Source organism: Gopherus flavomarginatus, chromosome 1 (assembly GCF_025201925.1).
Source record: "Gopherus flavomarginatus isolate rGopFla2 chromosome 1, rGopFla2.mat.asm, whole genome shotgun sequence".
Taxonomy (NCBI): Eukaryota; Metazoa; Chordata; order Testudines; family Testudinidae; genus Gopherus; species Gopherus flavomarginatus.
Genome location: NC_066617.1, coordinates 218,914,985 through 218,937,319, shown reverse-complemented (window position 1 = coordinate 218,937,319; position 22,335 = coordinate 218,914,985). Strand labels below are relative to the sequence as shown.

General features: G+C 37.7%; 1 protein-coding gene across 11 annotated transcripts in view; it reads right to left on the bottom strand.

Annotated features, from left to right (window-relative positions):
* Positions 1–22,335, bottom strand: part of DMD (dystrophin) — a 2,125,007-nt gene that overhangs the window by 1,363,645 nt on the left and 739,027 nt on the right. For all 11 annotated transcript variants that reach the window (XM_050936430.1, XM_050936437.1, XM_050936440.1 and 8 more), the window contains 2 exons: positions 1,636–1,824; positions 1,102–1,283 (listed from right to left, as the gene is read on the bottom strand). In XM_050936430.1, the coding sequence (XP_050792387.1) occupies positions 1,102–1,283; positions 1,636–1,824 (371 nt within the window). The remainder of the gene's footprint in view (positions 1–1,101; positions 1,284–1,635; positions 1,825–22,335) is intronic.

Below are 22,335 nucleotides of genomic sequence, written 5' to 3'. Positions count from 1 at the left end.
ATATCCATTCTTATATCAAGTATTACATGTGAACAAATAATTATGTTTTATTATTATTGGCATTTCACCTCTCATTTTAACTCAACCTCCTTTCTTCCCTTTATATTTAACATATGTTTAAGTATTAAAAGTATACAACATAAACATGAAATGCTTTAACCTACCAGGGATTTCACATGTCCAATCAGAATTGCCATAGGAACCAAGCTCAAACTACTTGGCCACGTCCACACTACAGAGTAAAATCGAAATTAATAAAATCGATTTTATAAAACAGATTTTATAAAATCGATTTTACGTGTCCACACTAGGGCACATTACTTCGGTGGTGTGCGTCCATGGTCCCAGGCTACCATCGATTTCCGGAGCGGTGCACTCTGGGTAGCTCAGTAAAAGAATGGGACAAATAACTTCGATTTCCGTCCACACTAACCCTAAATCGATTTAGTAATATCGATTTTAGGGTTACTCCTTTCGTTTAGCTGGAGTACAGAAATCAATTTTAAGACCCCTTAAAATCGATTTTAAGTGCCTTGTAGTGTGGATGGGTACAGCGTTAAATCGATTTAACGCTGTTTAAATCGATTTAACGCTGTAGTGTGGACCTGGCCCTTGACTAGTATAATGTGTTCTCGGATCAACTCCTCTGACAACAAATCTCAGCAACATTTTGTTGTCAATCTCCATATATTAGATTAAAAATGGATTAATATAGACTTGAAAAGTTCACACTCTCTGCCCAAAAGTGGAAATAAGTTTTTCTTATAGAATAATTCCTCTTCTATTGACTAAATGTTGTGTGTTGTTTGAGGAAATGTTCTGGAAAAAAATCAAGGATAGGTTGAATAAAAAGTATTTAAAATGCTGTTAAAATCTAAACTGTTGACAGCCTTCCATCTGTTCAACTTCCATTTTCAAATCAACATGAAAGTTTAGAGTCTGATGTACTTGAAATTGCAGATAAACTAAAATTTAGGATCAAGTATACATTTGCATCCAAGTATCACCCTCCCACCCTTGTATTATTGCAATCTAAAAATTTAAACATCCCCCCCTACACACACACACACACACACACACACACACACACACACTACTTACTTGCTTTGTTTTTCCATGCTGGCTACCCTGAGACTTTCCCAACGAGAATTAAGCAGATTCATTTGTTCTTGGATTTCATTTTCTTCATCATCTGAAAGCTTCCCAACTGTTATAAGTTGACTCCCCACTTGCAAAACATTACCAACACGACCCTGCTGAGCTGTTAATTCCATCATAAAGCCCTGAAAATAAAATAAAAGTAAATCTTAACTAAGATTACAAGGAAGAGGGATACTTTGTAGAAATATCTACAATTCCACATATTTTCAACAATAAATTAAGTAGGTTTAAAAATTCATTTTAACCTTGGAACCCAGTGTAAAAATAAACACCTTCACCTTGTGTAAGAGGCAAAGTCTCTAGTGCTAAATTTAAAGCCTCCAAAACCAAATGGAAAAGGAAAGAACAGGGACTGACAATAGTGCCGGTGAAATTTTTTTGATTTTGCTCTTAATGTACCATACAAATAGATGAACAATTAATAGACGATGAAGCGTTTGCACTGGTTTCTCAGTCTCTGTGGTTCGCATATACCTCGTGGGTGTGAAACTGCTCTTTGACTTCTTCTACATCACTGGATATATCTCCTTGTGCTTGTAATGCATCTTCAGTAGAGAGAAGCCATGTGAGTACTTCTTCTAAAGCTGTTTGGTAGCTGTCCAGGTCCACTTCTACCTCCATCAGTGAACTGCCAAATGGCCTGTCTTCAGGAGTGTCCAAATACTGATCAAAAATAAAAATAAGAATTTTGGCATTAAGCAGAGGCTAATTGCACAAACAGCTACATTAGATGAATAAATAGAACGCCATCCTCTTAAATCTATAGAACAATCCTCTTTTTCACACAAGAACTTTTGATAAATGGAGGGTCTGGTGCAGTGTAAAAGTGACTATTTGAAGTCAGTAAAGTAAGGACTATGAAAAAAATCAGCTTAATTCAGAAACAGACTAAATTAATGTTTTGTCCTAGAGCTCATGTTTTTCTACATTTAGAAGAGTTATTACACATGACATCAAAAGTTAAAGTTACAGGTATGGTGTATTCTTCAGTCAGTATTTTAAATAGAAGTAGAAATGAAAAAAACTATCACCTGTCATTCAAGCTCTTTAGAATGACAGAAATGTATTTAATTTCTATAGCATCTTGCATAACTACACCATCCTAAATGGTTTACATAGCAGTGAACTGGATGTTGGTATTGTATCACCAGCATGCAGACAAACTGAGGCAAATGCAACATTAAACACTTTAAATATTGTTTTTAATATATGCAATGGTGGGTTAGACTAATCTGCAGAGTATCATTTATCCAAGATCATGTTATAAAGTTCACACAAGTCACCAGACCAAAAAAAAAATCCAGGAAAAAGTAACCACTACTATTATTATTCACTCCCCCCCTAGGGCCACCCACACATCTGCTCCCAGTCAAGTGCCATTTACAAGCAAATACTTCATGCCACCATACTGCAGGATACAGAGAGAGCAAACAGTAACAAGCAACATTAAGTAGTCATTGTCCCTTTCATCCACTCCACTGGAGAAACTGTTATGAGACCAAGGTACGAAATAAGGGGCTTGCTGAAGATGGTTTCACCTAATTAGTGAACAAGCTGTAGAGAAGGAAAAAGTAAATCTGATAGCAAATTAGGAGAATAATGATTTGTTTTCATCTTGCTTTTATCATGAAAGATTCCAAAGGTCTTTTAAAAACTGATAGAGTACTACATAGTAATCACTTCTACTGACATGCAGACATCTATGGCAGCAATAAGAGATAGGAACTGCTTAAACTATGCACAGTGGTTTTGGATTGAAAGTGAAGGCTTCCTTATCCAACTGAAATTAAAGGGGGGATTTAAAGTAGGCAGAATGCAATTACTCAGATTGAAATTTGCAGCTCCACTCTCAGAAAAAGTGCCAAAGGATCTTTACAGAGAACAAGTGATTAATGTAACTTTGGCATTACATCCCAGCCAAAAAAAGACAGCACCAATAATAAGCTGCCAATATTTTATGAAGAGGATCCCACAAACATTTTCCTCAATAATATATGAAAACCCTATGTTAAGAGGCATATGCCCAGCAAGAAAGCAGAGGCAAATAACTGATTAGTTTGTTTTGCAGCTTCAACAAAATACTGTCTCATAACAAAGGAAAGAGATAACAAATAAGTATCCAAACAATTCCAGCTACCAACTAGCTCTGATTGTGCTTATCTTATACATATCAAGATATCACATCCCAAGTTGAAATGATGCAGGAAGGGAAGAATACTAATCTTTGTTTGCAGTAATGAGTCTCTATGAAAAGAGATCATGTATCATCATTATTATATCAGCAGTTACTCTCCTTCTCCTTCTGTGAAAAAGTGGAATATTCCCATCTCACCTGTGAAGCAGTAGAGAAATATATCAAATTCTAGCGAAATGGAGGAGAGAGAGTAAGAAGTCAAAGGGTTAGTTACAACATACTGGACAAGTTTCCCATCTGACAACTCTTCCCTCCACAGATCCAAAATGAATTATTTTCTGAGCTGTGTTAAAAGGGCAGAATTTAAATGCACTGTCAACTCTTACTCCACTGAAAGGATATTTTTGAAAGCAAAGTGCTCCTAGTCATTTTGATCAAACTTCTTCATTCTCTCAGTTTCCCATAAGTATCTCATGAAACAGTAAATATTGACTTTGATTTCAGGGTCAATAGATGATCTGCATATAGTACAATCAAAGCAAAATGACAGCTCCAGCCACACACGCAACCCAAAAGATAACAACTGAACCACACTCAAAACTCAACATAAAGAGGAGGAAGAAGTTGAGCAGGTAATTGGCATGTGGTGGACCACAGCAGTTACCCTGAACTGGGAAATGTGGTTTAGGGCAGATTGTATTGGAATTGTGAGCTATCACTGTAAGAATTGGGGTGTATGGGTGTATGTGTACACGTGCCTATGTGAAGAGGAAAGCAGTTCTGGTCCTGCTTGCAGGCTAGAGGATGCTTTGCAGAGAACCGTGCAAGGATCAGTCATTTAACATGGAGACAGCCTACAGTAAGATAAGGAAAGGTGTGCCTCTTCTAGGGAGCAGCCTGCTTTTTGTCTGTTTTTGGGTTCTTGCACGATCACTTTGAATTCTTAGAAACAAAGTAGTGTTACATTGCAAATTTCCAGCAAGAGCATTCAATATTTTTATTTAACTTCTGTGTGTATGCTGTGTAACCTAACACAAACCAGCTAGCCGTTCAATCAGGGCCACACAGGGGACAAGACAGTCTCACTTCCTGCACTGGCTGACCACGAAAGGAGGCAGATTTCTCATGCACAGTGGAAAGAGCCTTGGTGTCCTCTTCCCTGCTGGCCCAAGCAGATGTCCCACCATAGCAAGTAAGGTGGACATGTATCATTTTTGTGCACATAATTTTCCTTCAGATCTTAGCCAGAAACAGATTGGGAAGGGCTGAAATACTGCATGTGTGTCTATTTTTTCCCTGACTAGCTGGCCCCAATAGTAGCAGGAAGTTCTAAAGATCTTTTAGAAAAGTCTACTTTCATGAGACTTCCAACCCATTTTTTCCAGACTCAGGAAGAGTTTTTTGACATTTTGAAAAGCATCCCAATTTTCCAGTTTTTCTCCAAAGGGAATCCAGACTATAAACCCTTTGAGTTTCACTCATCCCTAGATACGTTAAAAAAAATGCGCAAAAAGTAATGCTGTAAAAAGGACTCACATTTAAGGACTTAGAATATGAAGAGAGGAAGAAAAAAAAGACGTTTACATTCTCTCAAGATTAGAAGACCCCAAGGACTCTTAATGTTTAAATTAAAATTTTAGGAGAAAGAATGTAAGACCTATGACCTTCAGAAACTTTGAAAATCATGCAGGCTTGGTAGCTGTTTCAAGTGATTCACAGAGCTTAAAGATGGAAAGGATAGTCCCACCTGCTTTGAGCTTTTGTTTGAAATATTTTGCACTTCTCTCTGATTGTATGATACATGATTCCAAAGTAAAAAAAAAGAACAGACTCATGTCAGTAAGCACTGCAAAGTATTTTACAGAGTTCATATTTTAAAAAATAATTTTACCCTAAACACTTAGGGCCCAATTCCACCACCTACACTTACATTGCATAGTTTCTTCCTCTGCAAGCAGTCTCTTTGGGAAGACTGTCTACTCATCATAAGGGTGGCAGAACTGGACTCCGCTTAAATTCAGAAAAATCTACCTATAGTGAGCTTATCTTTATAATGAAATAAAATAGAAGTCTCCTTATTTTTGCCCCAGTACATTGCAATGAAAATTTGCAACTCCATCCAATAAAGTAAGATGTAGAACAAAAAAAAGAAAACGGACTTCACTATATAAAAGTCCTATTCTACAATGGCAGAATGAAATTTTTTAATGCATGGGCCCAAATTCCAGAAAGGAATCTACAGACTGGAAGGACTCGCATTGAAACCAGTGTGACACTGAAATCATAAGGGTCAGCTTGTTCAAATTCCTTTGCAGGATTAAATATGAACATACACATTATATGAAAACATACCCCTACACTCAAAGTAGGCTGTAGCATGATATATTATTAAAGGTGCCTTACTCTTTGTAGTATAAAACCCTATTTTCAGTGGCTTTGCCAGGCTTTAACTGGGTTGAAATTTTCCATGCCTCATGTCTCCTCAAGTACAGTGACTAGATGTCCCGATTTTATGGAAACAGTGCCGATTTTTGGGTCTTATATAGGCTTTTACTACCACCGCCCATCCCGATTTTTCACATTTGCTGTCTGGCCACCCCAGCTTCAAGCTCAGTGTTTCTGAAAAGTTTCAGCCACAATGGTTTTGCATTTTCCAAGAATGAGGCTAGTGAAAAGCAGATTGTTTTGCCTGTGTTCAATTTTTTTGTCAACCTCTTCTTTGAAAAGCCCTAGTACCCTCATGCTACATAGCAAGGACTTTACATTTGACAGGAGATGCCTTTGGTTGTCTCTGTGAAAACTTGACCAAATTTGGCCAAGTTATAAGCCCTAGGTGTGGGAATCATAGTTCACACAAGATGAGCAGAGATTTCTTTATTTATATTTTAGCAGCTTAAATCCCCAGAATATTCCATCCACGCTGAAAATGCTCCAGCCTGGGGCTAAGCAGAAATTTCCCTGCCATTGTAGACTTTGGGCTCCTTCAGACTATGCCAGGTCATGGCACCTGCCTGGAGAGCAAGGCGCCTGAATGAATGGAGAGGGGACAAGAGCTGTATGAATGAAGAAGGAAATTGCAACAAGGAGCCTGGGCAGAAGTGACTGGGCCTGGAAACTCACAGGGGGAGAGGGAAACTGGGATTGGAAGTGTAGTGGACTGAAACAGGCTGGAAAAGAACATCGGGATTGGGGCAAAGGAGGGAAATTGAAAGATTGGAAATTTTGAGAGTTTGACTTTGCAACCTGAATAATGTTCTTCTGATGTAGTGTGTGTGTTTTTATATTTTCCATGCACACACACAAATATTTTACATAAAAATTGTCTCAGCATTAAGGTTTGGTTTTATAAGAAATAGTTGTCTGACCTTTTATTTATCATCAAGTCTACCCAACCATGAATTTCTTTAGTTAGGTACTGGTTTTATTCACTCTCAAGAAAGATTGTTTTGCTTATATTTGCGTATCAGTGTTGACATTTTTAGACCACTAAATCCTTTATATTGACTGTAAAACCTTTGATATTCAAAATATTCCTGAAGACAGCAATATTTATATTTTCTTTTGTAAATAAAATAATTTTCCACTCAGTAATTTAAAGTCAGGTCTCCAGAAGGTTATCACTAACATGACTCTGAGCATACAAGCATTAAACCAGCTTTTGTGATTGAACAGAACTCTTTTCAGCATAAGACCATTGTAAATTTATCAGTTTGGTATGGTTAAAAATGTCTAATCTACCAATGTTATATGTAGTGGTGTTGTCATGTCAATCCCAGGATATGAGATGCACAAGGTGAGTAAGTTAATATCTTTTACTGCGCCAACATCTGATGGTGAAAGTGACAAGCTTTCCAACTACACTGAGCTATTCTTCAGGACTGGGAAAGGTACTCAGATGGAAGAGAGACTTTAATATAAGTAGTTAGCACATATTCTAAGGGGCAATTCAAGCTGAAGTGGCCCACTAGCACCCTCATAGATTTCCATAACAACTACTTCAGCCAACACCACCTGTCCATTAAACTCTCTCTGGAACACTAGTACAAACAAACTTCCTGGACATCATGATCAACTTCAACTATGGAATTCTACAGACAACGATATACCAAAAAAATCAATGCATCACCACACCCAACTTCATCAATCCAGAAACCAACTCAAACATACCAAGAAATTTGCTATCCATAGCCAGGCACTCATACCACAAAATAGGCTCTGAAGAGAAAGTCCAGAATATACACCTTAACACCCTCAAAACTGCCTTCATCAAACAAGGACACTCCAGTAGAGAAGTACCTTGCCGCATGGAACAGGTTCCTCAAATTCCCTGAGAGAACCTGCTCAATACAAAAAGAAAACCCACTCCCCTACCACACCCCTCTAGTTGTCACCTACCACCCCACACTGGAACTCATATGGGGTATCAAACAACTAAAACCCATATTCAATGGGGATCTCAACCTGAAAAATCTTTCCTGAACCCCACAATGTGATGGGAATAAATAAATGAAATGGAACTGGAGAAGTAACACTGTAACACATTATACCTTAAAATGTTTATAACACATAATGTATATATGTAACAAGGTGGAAACTGTGATAGAACATGGCCTTATTTGAATGTTTTTCTTTTTGAATCTTATTTAAATAGAAAGCTCATGTCCAAACCCACCACACTGTCATTTCTATTTTGTTAGAAAAAAATATCTGAAGTAAATAAGCAAGCTTTTTTTTTACAGAACAGGACATGCCCTCACCATTTCAACTGACTTCTGTTTTTGGATGCACACCCTTTATAGAGATGTCACTGGGCAAGCACAAATGAAAAATGACTATAATGAAATACTATAGTACTGAGTGTGTAATCCCCCACCCCAATACAGACAAATGAAATCCTTACTAAATGGAGCAGAAAAATTTTACAAATTAGAGTCTTTAACATTTGCAATTCATCAGGACTCAGACCCACCACAAGAGATTCAAACTCTCATAAAGACTCTCCGATGAATCCAAACTGACTAGGGGCCTATTTCTAAATACTTAATTTTGAACAGTCTCCTCAGATTCAAAGGATCTTAAATTACATAGTATATCAATGTTCTATCCCTGCTCTCTCCATTTGTGTGTTTAAAAAGAAGGGACAAAAACAACATTACTTGCCAGTTTCATTATATACTCAATGGGAAAGAAAAGAGTAACAATGTTGGGAATAGGAATGAAGAGGTGTTACAAAACTCTGACTTTTATGGCTACCCACAGTTGATGGAACTAGTATGGAAATTATTAAACCCTAAAAAAAAAATGCTTTAAGTTTAGTGACAGTGAAATTCTTCATTCAAAAATCAACATTCACATATTCTGAGAGCAGTTTCTATTCTCCATCTGTGCATTATTAAGTGCTCTCCCCAGTGTGACTGATAGAGTCTCTGAATGTACCACTTAAGTTTGTATCTGGACTGAATAACATGTCGATCTGAATTTGAAAGCTGCACCTGGGACATATTTTTTTATTTCAATTAAACATCGCTTTCCTAGCACAATAAAAAGTTATGAATTATAATAAAAAAAGTTATCAGTCCTCACTGGGTAAAATTATTTTTCCATACTTTTATAGAAGCATAAAAAAGTAAAAGATAAGTAATTAGCTGTATAATTATCTATTTAATTGAACAGTACCATGTCCTAAGGTCAACTTTCAAATGCATTATAAGTATTTATTTTTATGCCTTTGTGAATATATTATAGCAACTCTAAAACACTTTGCAAGATAGTTTTTTGAAGATATACTGTATTTCATCTTTTGTCACTTGTACAAAAATGAAAAAAAAAACATTTACTTTTATTCATTGATGCCCGTTATTATTATTCTTCACTCACCAAAATTTAAGTCTGATAATCAGTATCTCTCATATCTCACATTGGAGAAAGTGCACGATGGTGGGAGGTAATATAAGAATGTCACAAACAGTTTACAAATACCAACTAGTAAATTTGAATTCCTCCAACCTGATTCGTTTAAAAACAACAACAGTTTTGGTTGACCCCCAAGTTACTGGCAGACTAGCCAGCAAAACATCCATAGTTGGGCTTGCTCAGACAAAGCAGAACAACTCTCTCTTTACCAGAGCTGGTCAGAAAAACTTCAAAAAGAACCATCTTCCATCAGAGAAAACAGTTCTGAGGAAATCAAAATGGCTTAATGAAGCTGTGTTGTTTGTCTGGCTATACCAAAAGGAGGACAGGAGACATATGATATGATAAGCCTGCTCCGTGAAAACGGGGGCTTCAGGAACAGAGCTGCCCCTTTAAAACCCTTCATTCCCAGGGGATGAGTCAGTGACCACGCTGACCCCTCCTTCATTTTTGCAGCAGTTTTCCACTCCCCTCCCCCTCCCCCAGCCATAGAACCCTGCTCTCTTCATTTGGCCAGCCAGCCACATTCCACCCCCCCACCCGCCAGGTGTGCTGCGGTCATTAGGAGAAAAAATGGGGGTGGGGACCCCAACAATGTCAAAGCATTTTGGAACAAAGCATTTCTTTAAAATGTTTATATTACACATAATATTTTAAAAGTAAGGAAAAAATTGATGGATCCTGAAAATATAAATATATTGGCACAGGGGATGGGAGATGAATTTTGTTTCATGGAGAATTTTGAAGTTTTGGGGTTTAATTTGTTAGTCAAAATGAAATCAAATTTCAAGATCTCAATCTTTTGCACAAAGGATTTTCCCTTCTCTCCTCAGCTCTGTTTTTCTGCACAGAGAGCCCTGTAGTACCTCCTAAACTGACTGATAACACAATACAGTGGAATGAAATCTGATATATTTAGAGGCTGATCCTGTCTCTGTTGCAGGAAATTAACTTCAGTGGGTCTCTGCATAGGCAAAGGGGTTCACCCACCTGCAGTTTATTGCAGGAAATGGGTTTATGAGCATGTTGAGAGTTCATCTGTTTCAACATTATCTATGCAGGGTACCTGTCTGTTTCAGGGAAACTTAAGTTATGGAACAGAACAAAAGGGCAAGAAAACCAAATAAAATAAGTAAGACCAGATAATGTTTATGGGAATGTGTGAAAGGGATATTTATCTTAACAGTTTTCTCTAGTTTAGGAATTTATCAAAACCTGGTATTGTACTTTATTACATTATATTATATCCTCACATATTCTACAGATCAAGGGATGTGATCATTCCCCTCTATTTGACATTGGTGAGGCCTCATCTGGAGTACTGTGTCCAGTTTTGGGTCCCACACTACAAGAAGGATGTGGAAAAATTTGAAAGAGTCTAGCGGAGGGCAACAAAAATGATTAGGGGGCTGGAGCACATGACTTGTGAGGAGAAGCTGAGGGAACTGGATTGTTTAGTCTGCAGAAGAGAAGAGTGAGGGGGGATTTGATAGCTGCTTTCAACTACCTGAAAGAGGGTTCCAAAGAGGATGGATCTAGACTGTTCTCAGTGGTACCTGATGACAGAACAGGAAGTAATGGTCTCAAGTTGCAGTAGGGAAGGTTTAGGTTAGATATTAGGAAAAACTTTTTCACTCAGAGTGATGAAGCACTGGAATGGGTTACCTAGGGAGGTGGTGGAATCTCCTTCCTTAGAGGTTTTTAAGGCAGGCTTGACAAAGTCCTGGATGGGATGATTTAGTTGGGAATTGGTCCTGCTTTGAGCAGGGTGTTGGACTAGATGACCTCCTGAGGTCCCTTCCAACCCTGATATTCTATGATGATTTATGACTCCTCCCTTCCCTTGACTATGCCCAACTGCTGCTGTTTCTTTCCTGTAATCCCTTCGGACACATTCCCAAAGCTTGGGCTGCAGCCCGAGCCCTTAAATCTGCATTGCAATTAGACAGCCGCATTGCCCAAGCACTGTGAACCCAAGTCAGCTGGCACGGGCCAGCTTCAAGTTTTTTAATTGCAAGGTAGACATCTCTTTGAGGTTTCATTCACCAAAGTGACACTCCCACATCATGCAAAGTATGGAACAGAGACTAGCTGAGCACCGCCGGTACTCTCACTAGCTATAGCAGGGACTGGGAGTGGACTGCAAGGTGTTTATAAAAATAATTGTTTGAAATGCACAAAAGCAAGAGGGAGGGATAAAGGGACTGAGGAAGATCAAGATGGGGGGAAAAAAGTAAAATAAATAAATAAAAATTAGAACAAGAAATTAAGAAGCCCAAAAGGTACTCAACAATCAGAAGTAATAAAAAATAAAAATAAACTAAATATTAAAAAAAATTAAATACTGGGTTAAGAAAACCAAAACAAATCTACACAATAAAAAGAAGCAAAATTATTGAATCTGATATGGGACAGATGCACCATGGGTCAGAATTTTTGACCCAGAGTTCTATACAAAAGGGAATATTAAAAAGAGTGAAAGAGTGTTTCTCTAGTTTCATTTTTTAAAAATTAATCTTTAACTAACTCATCCCAAAGGAACCAAGACCAGAAAACTTTTATTGTCAAAAGAAGTTAGCATTTTTGTTTTCCTCTGAAGTAGACATTACTGGAGTTGAAGTTGCTGTCAGAGAATGCATCTGATGGAGTGAGTTTTAGCCCACTAAAGCTTTACGTCCAAATAAGTTTGTTAGTCTCTAAGGCCACGTCCAGACTAGAAATTAAAATCGATTTTAGATACGCAACTTCAGCTACGTGAATAACGTAGCTGAAGTCGAATTTCTAAAATCGAGGTACTCACCAGTCTGGACGGCGCTGCATCGATGTCCGCGGCTCTCCGTGTCGATTCCGGAACTCCGTTCGGATTGATGGAGTTCCGGAATCGATGTAAGCGCGCTCGGGGATCGATACACCGCGTCCAGACTAGACGCGATATATCGATCCCCGAGCAATCGATTTTAACCCGCCGATGCCGCGGGTTAGTCTGGACGAGGGCTTAGGTGCCATGAGGACTCCTTGCTGTTTTTGCTGATACAGACTACTTCTCTGAAACCGGTCAGAGAATTCTTTGTTTGTTTTAATTTTAAACAAACCTGGCAAGAACAGCTTCAACCCAGCTGGGAGTACGTCAAAAGATAGAGAAACAGGTTCTGGGACTTAACTCGGGAATCAGAAAATACTGGTTTCAGCTTTTTATTCTTTATTAATTTAAATAAATGTAAATTCTAAAATGCATAAATATCTTTAAGAAATTGATATTTTAAAACTGATTATTCTCCAAATAGCTCTGAAACATAACCAGGTTATTCATTTTAAACAAAATTAAAATTTGTAAGTAGAATATCTATTAAAAGTAATAAATAGAATAATGCACAATAGGATCTATAGGCAGGTTATATGCCTACCACCAGAGAACTCATGGAGTTACCTATGTAAGCATTGCATTTTTACTGAGAGAAATGTCATATAAGGGATAGCAGAGATCATATTCATTTCTCAAAGATCATATTCATTTCTCTTTCTCACAGACACACAGACAAAATGGAAAAAATCCACTGAAATCGTAGGTATTTTTGCCAAACAAGCCCTACAGGATTCAGGATCAAATCCACAGAAGAAAAGATAGAATAATAAAAGAGGAGAAAAGTTACACAGTAAACCAGAGTTTTATTTTGTAGGGAGTTTAGTGCTCCTGTTTATGTGATAAGGATGCAACTGTTATAAATTCCATGTATACCAATTATAAAATACATATGTTATCTTGATTTCCCCATCTCTCCCAGTCACTCAGGGCAGCAACTTTGATGTCATAACAGAGACCATTCTCTCTCTTTTCTACCACAATTTATATCTGGTTCTTTCTTTATATTACCTTCCTCCTCATCTCTACCACCAAACATCTGGTGCTTGCCACAGCATCTCTTGCCTTTGACTATAGCAACCATCTTGCTGACTCTAGCATTGTGTCCCTTACGTCTGTCTCTTCTCTAATAAACTGCTGATGTCTATCAACTCCCCTTCCTCTCCCTTTACCCCCCAAGTCCCTCCAACAGCTTCTCAGTTTCAGCAGTTATTATTCAGGCATGTTATTCACCTTCAAGGATTTTTATAGTTCTACTTCTGCCTCTGTATAACTTATTTTCCTACCGCCTCCTTTCTAGAGACTATGTGCTGCTGAAGTAGGCAGCTTTATTTCCTTTTGCAAGCAACTCTGTGCCTGGAAAATTCTTCTTGAATCTGTTGGCCTGCTGCCTCAATCTCCTCCTCAAAATTCCTTTTTAAGATTATTTCAGTCCACCTTTCATTGATGACCCCTTAACCTAGTCTTCGTGCTCCATTCTACCCACTTATACCAATAAGAGGGAAGAAAAATGCTGGCAACCGTATGGTTTGCTTTAGTGCTCATCACTCCTGTATTTAAATTTAGTCTGGAAGTCCATAATGGATTAGAAGGACTTTCCAGTCTTTCTCCCTTTCTTGAATGTTCTGCCTGGTGTAGTGTGTGAATATTATTTATCATTCTGGTGATAATGGAAACATTTATCAAAAAGAAAGACCTTGCAGAATGTCCTAAAGATCATCAGACTTTGAATTAATCTCATCTCCTCTGGAAGTTTAATAATGAAGTCTTGTCACTCAGGAATGCCACTGGAGCCCAGATTTGTTACCCTCCTGGACAAAGCTGTCTTTTCTCCCCCTGAGAGACTGGTGTGAAGGATGAGTTCTGTAGCATGTAGGGATGGGCTGTTTAGATATGGCGATATTATCACTTACGATGGTGGGTAAATATAAATGTCAGAGTTGGGAGAGAAATTTATTTAATTTATAATGTTTATAGTGTTTGTTTTGAATTTTATAAATGTACCCATACATTATACTAAACATGTCTTATTGTAACATTCATCCTCACATTATTTGTCATACTCAGTGGTGTCAAGGACCTGATACTGAAGGCTTTCTCCACAAAGAACTGCCATGGACAGGAATGGGTGTTTTGCATTGAGAGGACCTGTAACGTTGTAAGATTCTTCAGTCAGGGACATGGCACTTGACAGACAAATCCGTAAGCAGCAACTACACGTACAAAAATGTTTTCCAGCAGAATAGATTTTACTAGTGACACATTCAGCATATAAAAAAACCAAATGACAGCTAACAATAGGCGTATCTACAAGATCTAGTTCTATAACTTCTGATAAACAGAACTAGCAAAATTATCTTCTATAGTGCCATCTGTTGACTCTTATTAACATGACAAAAACCATTTAAAAAAAACAATCTTAAAAAGCTTAGATTTAAGAACTTGATTCACTCTCTAAGCATCCAAAGAAGACACTCCAATCTCCTAAAATTTGCCTTTTATATTAACCAAGGAACTCGGAAAAACAGATAAAATACAATAGAATATACTGAAGAAAACCTACACTATAATTTTTCAAATGGGGAGGATGGAACAAAGTTTTAAAGAAGTAAATATTTTTTTCTGTTTTTCCCTGAAGGGCTGGTATTGCTTTCCATTAATACCTCACTAAAGCCCAGCTATCACAATATACTTTCAGTACAGGTAGAGAAGACCAGGGAGACCAAAGACTTATTTTATTCTCTATAGCCCTAAGCAACACACTGTCAACAGTCTTCAATGAAAACAAGATGCAACACACAGTGATGTGCCAGCTGTAATATTGTAATACAAAACGATGGTAACTGCAGAGTCCCCAGATAGTCATAGATAACCGAGCCATAGAGTTTAAGGCCAGAAGGGCCATTAGATCTAGTTTGGCCTCCTGCATATCACAGGCCATCAGCACCATCCAGCACCCACACACTAAACCCAGCAACTGAAATTAGACCAAAGTTATAGCCCATAGATTAGACTAGACTATTATGTGCCTCAGGCAGAGAATAAGAGGGACTGGGGTGCATCAGTGCCCAAGGCCCCTGCAGTGGCAAGGAAATGGTTAAGTGAGATATACCCAGATAATCCTGGCAAGTGACCCTCACCCACACACTGCAGAGGAAGGCAAAAATCCCTAAGGTCACTGCCAATTCCTTCCTGACCCCATATAGGGTGATGAGTTAGACCCTGAAGATGTCAGCAAGAACCAGCCAGCCAGGTACTTGAGAGAGAGAAACAATGCTCCATGCACATCAAAGCTCCGGCCGTCCCTGTTCAATGTCCCATCTCCAGCCATGGCCATTGCTGATATTTCAAAGGAAGGAGACTTAAACAAAACAAAACAAAACAAAACAAAACAAAACAAAAAACAACAACCCAAGATATTGCTTCTATATAGGTATATATATATATATATTTATAAAATATATATATTTGTAAATAGGAGGATACTTTTAAAAACAACTTCAGTCTTGCCAAACCCTATGATACTATGTGACAAGACTTTCTTCTAACAATGAACTGTATTAGAATATAAAAAATTGTATTGCCCTCTACCTAAAGCCTTTCCCACTTCCCTCCTGGCTTGCTTCTGGATATCGAGTTGAAGACCCAGTCTCACAATCCCACTATTATTAAAAAAACTTCCAGAGAAATATGTTTTCTAACATGCAAACACCCTTTGCTTTTAAAAAAAGAAAGTTAACTTTGCTATTATGTAAGACACCAAAATTCAAGGATTTACATGAAAAAATTGATACAACTGCTTCATGTTGCTTGGCCAGGACTTTTCCTTTCAGATGGAGACTTAACCACAACGATCCAGGTCTGCCACGTCCTGATTGGGTTACTGGAATACACTCTACATGAGGCTGCCTAAGGACTATTGGGAAATTTTAGCTGCTGCAGAATGTAGCCACCAAATTTCAGGGAACACAGTGCAGATCACAGATGTAATAATGTCCTCTGTTTCCAGATTCAGTTTAAGCTTTCAGTTTTAATCTTTCATGCACTAAATCATTTCAAGTCGGGACACGTCTCTTCTTGGGCAATTTGGTGAATATCGGTCAGCAGATATGTTCAAGCTAACAGGGCAGAGCAGGAGAAATGGCATTTTCAATGACAGGTCTTAACTTTCAAATTTTCTTTCTTTGTTGGATCAGAAGAACCTTAATTTATTGATCTATTGACCTATAGGGCTTTTCCAGGCTTTTTCTGGGAGGTAAGACTGAATGGATGGGCAGGAATGATAGAGAGTGTTTTTTTTGTTAGCAATTGAATAATCTATTCACAGAGACATTTTTAAGTACATGAATGTATTAATAATTTTTGTAGATGTTTCTAAAGCCCTGGATAAGCACATTTTAAATACATTAATTTAAAATTCTCTCTCAGGCCCATATATCCTTCATGCAGGATATTTTTATTAATTATTATTATTATTTTGACAGAAGGGAGGGGGATCTAAGGGCTTTAGCCCCATGCTCCAACAGGCACTACCTAGCAGGGTAGGCTGTATGTGTCTTGTGGCTCTAGAACTTCTGAAGACTATTGTATGTGGCTTGGAGGACCAGTAAGTTCGGCCACTCTTAGCATAGTGTTCAAGACAAATAGCCTGCAGAAAATACCAAAATGTCTCCAGTTTACCGACATAGAGGCTCTACATCCCCTAATATGGTTCCTGCAGAAGCTGTGCTACCAAAGGCTACATCTCAACTTCCCTTACCTATCACATTACTGAAGGGAAACCCCAAATAAAGTGAGTTTGACAGAGTCAATATAAACCTACTCACAAATTTACCTGAAGGCTTGTGAAATGACAGTGCTGAAGACAGCAACCATCTCCAATCCCATACGCCAAGCCTGAACCATGCAGAATTAAGAAGAGCTGGGGAAAAGAGAATGCTGCTATTCTTCTAGACCCATGTGTTTTCATCCCCATCTGCAGAACCAAATGATTACAGGAGTGATAGTTCAGTGGTTAATGTGCTAGCCCGGGTTATGGCTTAAATTCCCTGCTGCATCATCAGCTTCTTGAGGGACCGTGGGCAATTAATCTTTCTGTGCTTCAGTTCCCAATCTTACAGATGGGAATAATATTTTCATACCTCTCAGAACTGTTGCAAGGATAAATGCATTAAAGATTGTGAGGTATTGAGATACTATAGTATGAGAGACCATACATCTAAACTGGATCTGTTCTCTACTGACTACATCTCTGTATAGCACACAAAAATAATGTTAAAAGGATACTGTTATGGTTGCAAAGCAAAGCTAGGAAATGCCAGAATTAAATGTGCATGTGAAAACTTTATTTGATTCCCTTGCGCATGTGCATCATGATACAGTCTTCAATTATATGATCACACTTTTTCCACAGGATCCCTGCCAGCATACAGAGTTCGTAGTGCTCACTTAATGAGCAGCTGTTCAGCATTTTGTTTTCTCTTCATTGTTCAGTATGGGGCCCTAGGCTTTATTTACTGTGCACTATTTCTGCTCAAGGACAGAATTATTCTTTACTTTTTGGCCTTTTCTATGGTGCTCATTGTTTTTGTATCTGAGTACTTCAAATTACTGGTTTTTTTACAACACCTCTGTGAGAGGAGTAAGTATTAATTATCTTCATTATACAGATAAGGAAATGAGGCACAGAGAGATTAAGGTCAAAAGTATCCATTAATTTTGTGTGCCCAGTTTGAGACTCCTAAAACTTAATTTTTCAGAGTACTTAAATAGGAATTATATAGCACTTCATATCTTCAAAGCACAGCTCACATTGATTTCAATTCCAGCTGAGAGTTCTCAGCACTTCTGAGAATCAGACCTAGTGTCTCAGGTCAGGCACCCTGAAAAGTTTGGCTTAAGTGATTTGCCCGGCATCACATAGAAACTCTCTTGTACAGAAAAAGAGAGAGAATCCAGTTCTCCAGGGCTGCATTCAGCTGCCCTGGAAATCATTTTTTCCTCTTCCTGCAATCCCCTGCTTCATTCACAAAACACTTTTTAGCTTCTGCAACAAATGAGACCAGAGTCCTACAGATACCACTTTCCTTTCATTATATAACCCTGATTCATCCTCAGAGCAGGTTCATCCTGTTAATTGAATACGGCAAAGATCCTGGGAAAAAATATAGTACGCAAATAACTACTATATCATAATCCACATGCAGAAGATAGTGCAACCTTAATTTGGGTTTCTTCCTCAGACTGCATGGCCCCAGAAAGGGGATTACACAGAGAATAGAAGTTCTTCCTGCTCTCAGTTCAGGTGCCCAGATCCGAACCTGGCATAGCTGCAGCAGCCCAGAGCTGCAAATGCAGGAAAAGTGCTACTTATCACTGAATTAAATATACCTAGTGTGGACAGAATCTTTCGGGAATTTAGCTGCTAAAATCTAATAAGTCTCTACTGAGCATGTAGAAACTCATTTTTTCTCCAGAGGCTTTTAACTTGGCCAACTTTGTACCAATCCTTGTACAAACACCACATTCCTGATAGAAATGACCTCCTGCCCCTTGCCAAATATCAAATCCTTGTTCCAAAACACGGAGGTACTGGAAAGATTTTTTTTTTTAATTTGTGCAAAAAATAAAACCAAAAACAAACAGGCAAACATCAGGCATGGAAAATTTCAGCCCAAACAGGTAAAAGTTTGGCAAAGTTAACAAAGCCTGAAAATATGGTTATATAATGGAAAATATTGAACATCCTTAACAATAGGCAATGATACCAAGCCCACCTATAATAATGGATTTTTTTCCCTAGGTCATCTTCAGAATAGCTGCTTTTCACATTGGCAGAATTTCTTCCCTTATCTCTGAAGAGTTGATACATCCCACAGGACCTTATCAAATATAGCTATCAATTTTTCTTAATTATAGGTCACTGGCCACTGCCAAAGGCAGGGTGTTGTACCTACCTTAATGAACTAATGGTCCTATTTGCTAAGGCAAACTATATGCTCCAGTGTACAAAAAAAGCAGACATGAGGATGAAAAGGCAGGATGCTAAGGTGGAATGACTACTTAACTGTAATTGCACTGGAGGAAAATAAACAAAGAGAAACCATAATGGCCTGAGCAAAGAAAAGATATGAATTTCAGTGTAAAGGAATATTTGTAGGATGAGGCAATGAGTAACCAAGTATTAAAAGGTTATATAAAATCCCCAATGCTGAAAAGGGTCCATATATATTTTAATAGTTAAGATTTTAATTCTGTCTTGCGATATGGTTGAGATAAGGGATGACTGACTCGAGAGAAAGGGTACAAGTGGGAGAGATGCATATATAGAGCTTCATTTTTTATTTAGATTCACCACAGTGTACTCTGGAGGATTTTCTGCTTCAAAGGAATTGATTTGAAGATGAAAGGACCAACATTCTAGCTTCTTCTGCTGCAGCAGCAGTGAGCACTGTACTAATTTGAACTGAATTTGTCAAGGCCAGAGGAATTTGTAATGCATGTTAGATAAATGTATTCTTCTTATATTATAAATATACTAGGTCTATGCTTTAGGCATCTTTTCTTTATTTCATAAATAAAAAGCCACTAAATAAGGATTGGTGGAGATGGAAATCCAGTGAAGCCACCTAAGCTGAAAACCGTAAGTGCAAAGTGAGCTGAAATGTGAAAGGTACGCAGATTAAAAACTGTATTAAATTTTCAAAGTCAAAGATTTTTTCAATGTTTTACTCATATATATACTGGGATTTTTTGTACCAAAGATGGACTTTAAAACAGATTAAAAGTTTATTATTTTCTCATGCTTAATTGCATTTGTAAAGTATCAGAAATAAAAGATTTTACCAAATGATAAGGATGCAAATTTTAAATATAGCAGTAAAGTTTAGATACTTACATGGAACAATCCAGTTAATTTCCTTCAAAATAATCACTGTTGGTTTATTTTTGTAAGTTGCTGAGCATTTGCAGATCACATGGACTTCCATGGGATATGTGGGTGCTCACCAGGTTTGCAAATCAGGCAGTCGGTCTTAAATGAGTTAGAATAGTTTGAATAAGCATAATTGAGAAATCTGATCAATCAGGTCGCTACCATTGAACATTCCCTTACTAATTTATAATTGATGTTTGTACACTATATTATTTACAGTAACAGAGTGTCTTGGTGAAGGAGAGTTGCTGATGGAGGAAGGAAATACTAATGTTAAATGTTTAGCAAAAATATCCAGGAGTCTAATGTAATTAGTTAAGTTATTTAGTTACTGACTATGTGTCATGCTCCTCATTTATGGTCATAAGTCCCCATTAAAGCCCAATGATGCACCTTACTCCCTCTTACCCTTTTCATGAAGGTTGATAGGAACATATAACAAAAACAATTGCAGAACGTTAATAAAGCAACCAGTCAGAGGAGAGATGGAAGACCGGCCTATAGTGGGGCTATTCCTCCCTGATGATCACAATCTTCAAAAATATGTAGATTTTCATGCCAAAGCATCACTGACCACTAGCAATAAGAATTGTTCCCACATGTCAGGATACAAAACAGTTTAAGGGGCTAAAAGTGTCATAGAACAAGAGGGACACAATACCAACCTGGCCCCCAAAGATAAAACAGTCTTGTAGTGTACATTTTTGCCAATGAGAGACTCCATTCATGAATTAATAATTGAGTCAAACTGTAAGCCCAAAGTCTTGAATGAATTGTCCTGTGTATTCAGTGCTGCTTTTGGATTTGTTTTTCAGGAGCAAGACATACTAATTAGGAACCATGATTTATTAAATAATTTCAAATTCATGAACTCTAGTAGTATTTATTTTCTGGAGAGTAGGAGTGGGTTGAACTCCCATAGGACAGAATATCAACCTACAACTTATTATTGTGATACCTGTTTCAAACAAAACATATTGATCCTATTACCATATTGAGCTACAAAAACAGGATGGTTCTGTTAAGCATCTTCAACTTTTAAATACATATTTTAGGAGCCACTTCAGGTTCACCCCTCTACAGGCTAAATCCAAGATTTGATAGTCAAATAAACCAATTTAGATACTGAGTCTAAAATGCAGAAATGGTTATAAGGTGTGATGTAAAGCGACACGAAGGCACAGACTACATTTATTTATATATTTTTTTTCTGTTTATTCACTTTTGAAACAATTTTAATGTGAACGTCTAGAGAATCAAATGCAATACAAGAACAAGCATGTACATTGCTAACTGTAGTTTTGGGCGTACTAGTTTAGGCTGCTCAAACAGCTTCAGTTTAAATAAGAAACTTCATCTTATCTAAGGGTTTTATTCTACTGCTCATGGCCATAGTATCCAAGTGTCATCCAGGTAAAATTGATAACAAGAGTGAACCCTACTGGGCTTCACAGTCTCCTACTCTTCTCCCTTTATGGAGTAAAAACTATGCATGGAACAGATTTGAGGGGGGCATGTTGTTGTTTTGGGATTGATTAATGTCTTAGTTTCCAGGTTTTCACGGGGGGGGGGGGAGATTGGAAACTTCTTGTGGGTAAGAAGGTTGGATGTCAACATTGAGTCTCTTTGCTGTTATGCTCAAAATGCTTTTCTCAAAGAGGAATGTTTTTCATTGCTTCCTAAAGAGGACCAGACTCCAAATTCACCTAAGCTCTTGTGGAATTTGTGCCATAGCCAAATCCCCCCAAAGAAGAATGTTTTGTCCTTAGTTTCCACACATCATCCTGGGCTTTATAAAGCCATCCCTAAAACTGAACTGAAGCTAAAATATATATAGGAAAGTTTTCTATTGCTCCAAAACAATAAATTCACAGACAAAAAACCCAAAGCAGCTAAGTTTTTTGGTTAAATACATGTGCAATATAGTGTAAAGTAACAGATAAGTAACAAGAATGTTTGACTTGCCTCAACATGCGGCTGCAAATGGCAAAATTAAGAACAACAAAACTTCAATTTAAGGTACTTCCTCCCCCTCCCATGTTTTTTTTTAATTTACAGCCTGTGATTTATAAATCCAGATAGTGCCATATGGTGTCATTTAATCTACTTATATATTTAAATATATAAGCACGGAGAAGATATTAAAGATACCCTGTCAATATAGCCCTGAAAGTCATGTTTAGAAACTATATAGTCTTCCTGAAGTGGTTCTTTGAGTCTTCTATACCCACAAACTAATTCGGGGAATATAAGTGTAGAGCATAGATGAGGGGGTTTTGTGCTCTGACATAGTGTCTTAAAATCTTAAGTATTCCTTTAATGTTGCGATCACCA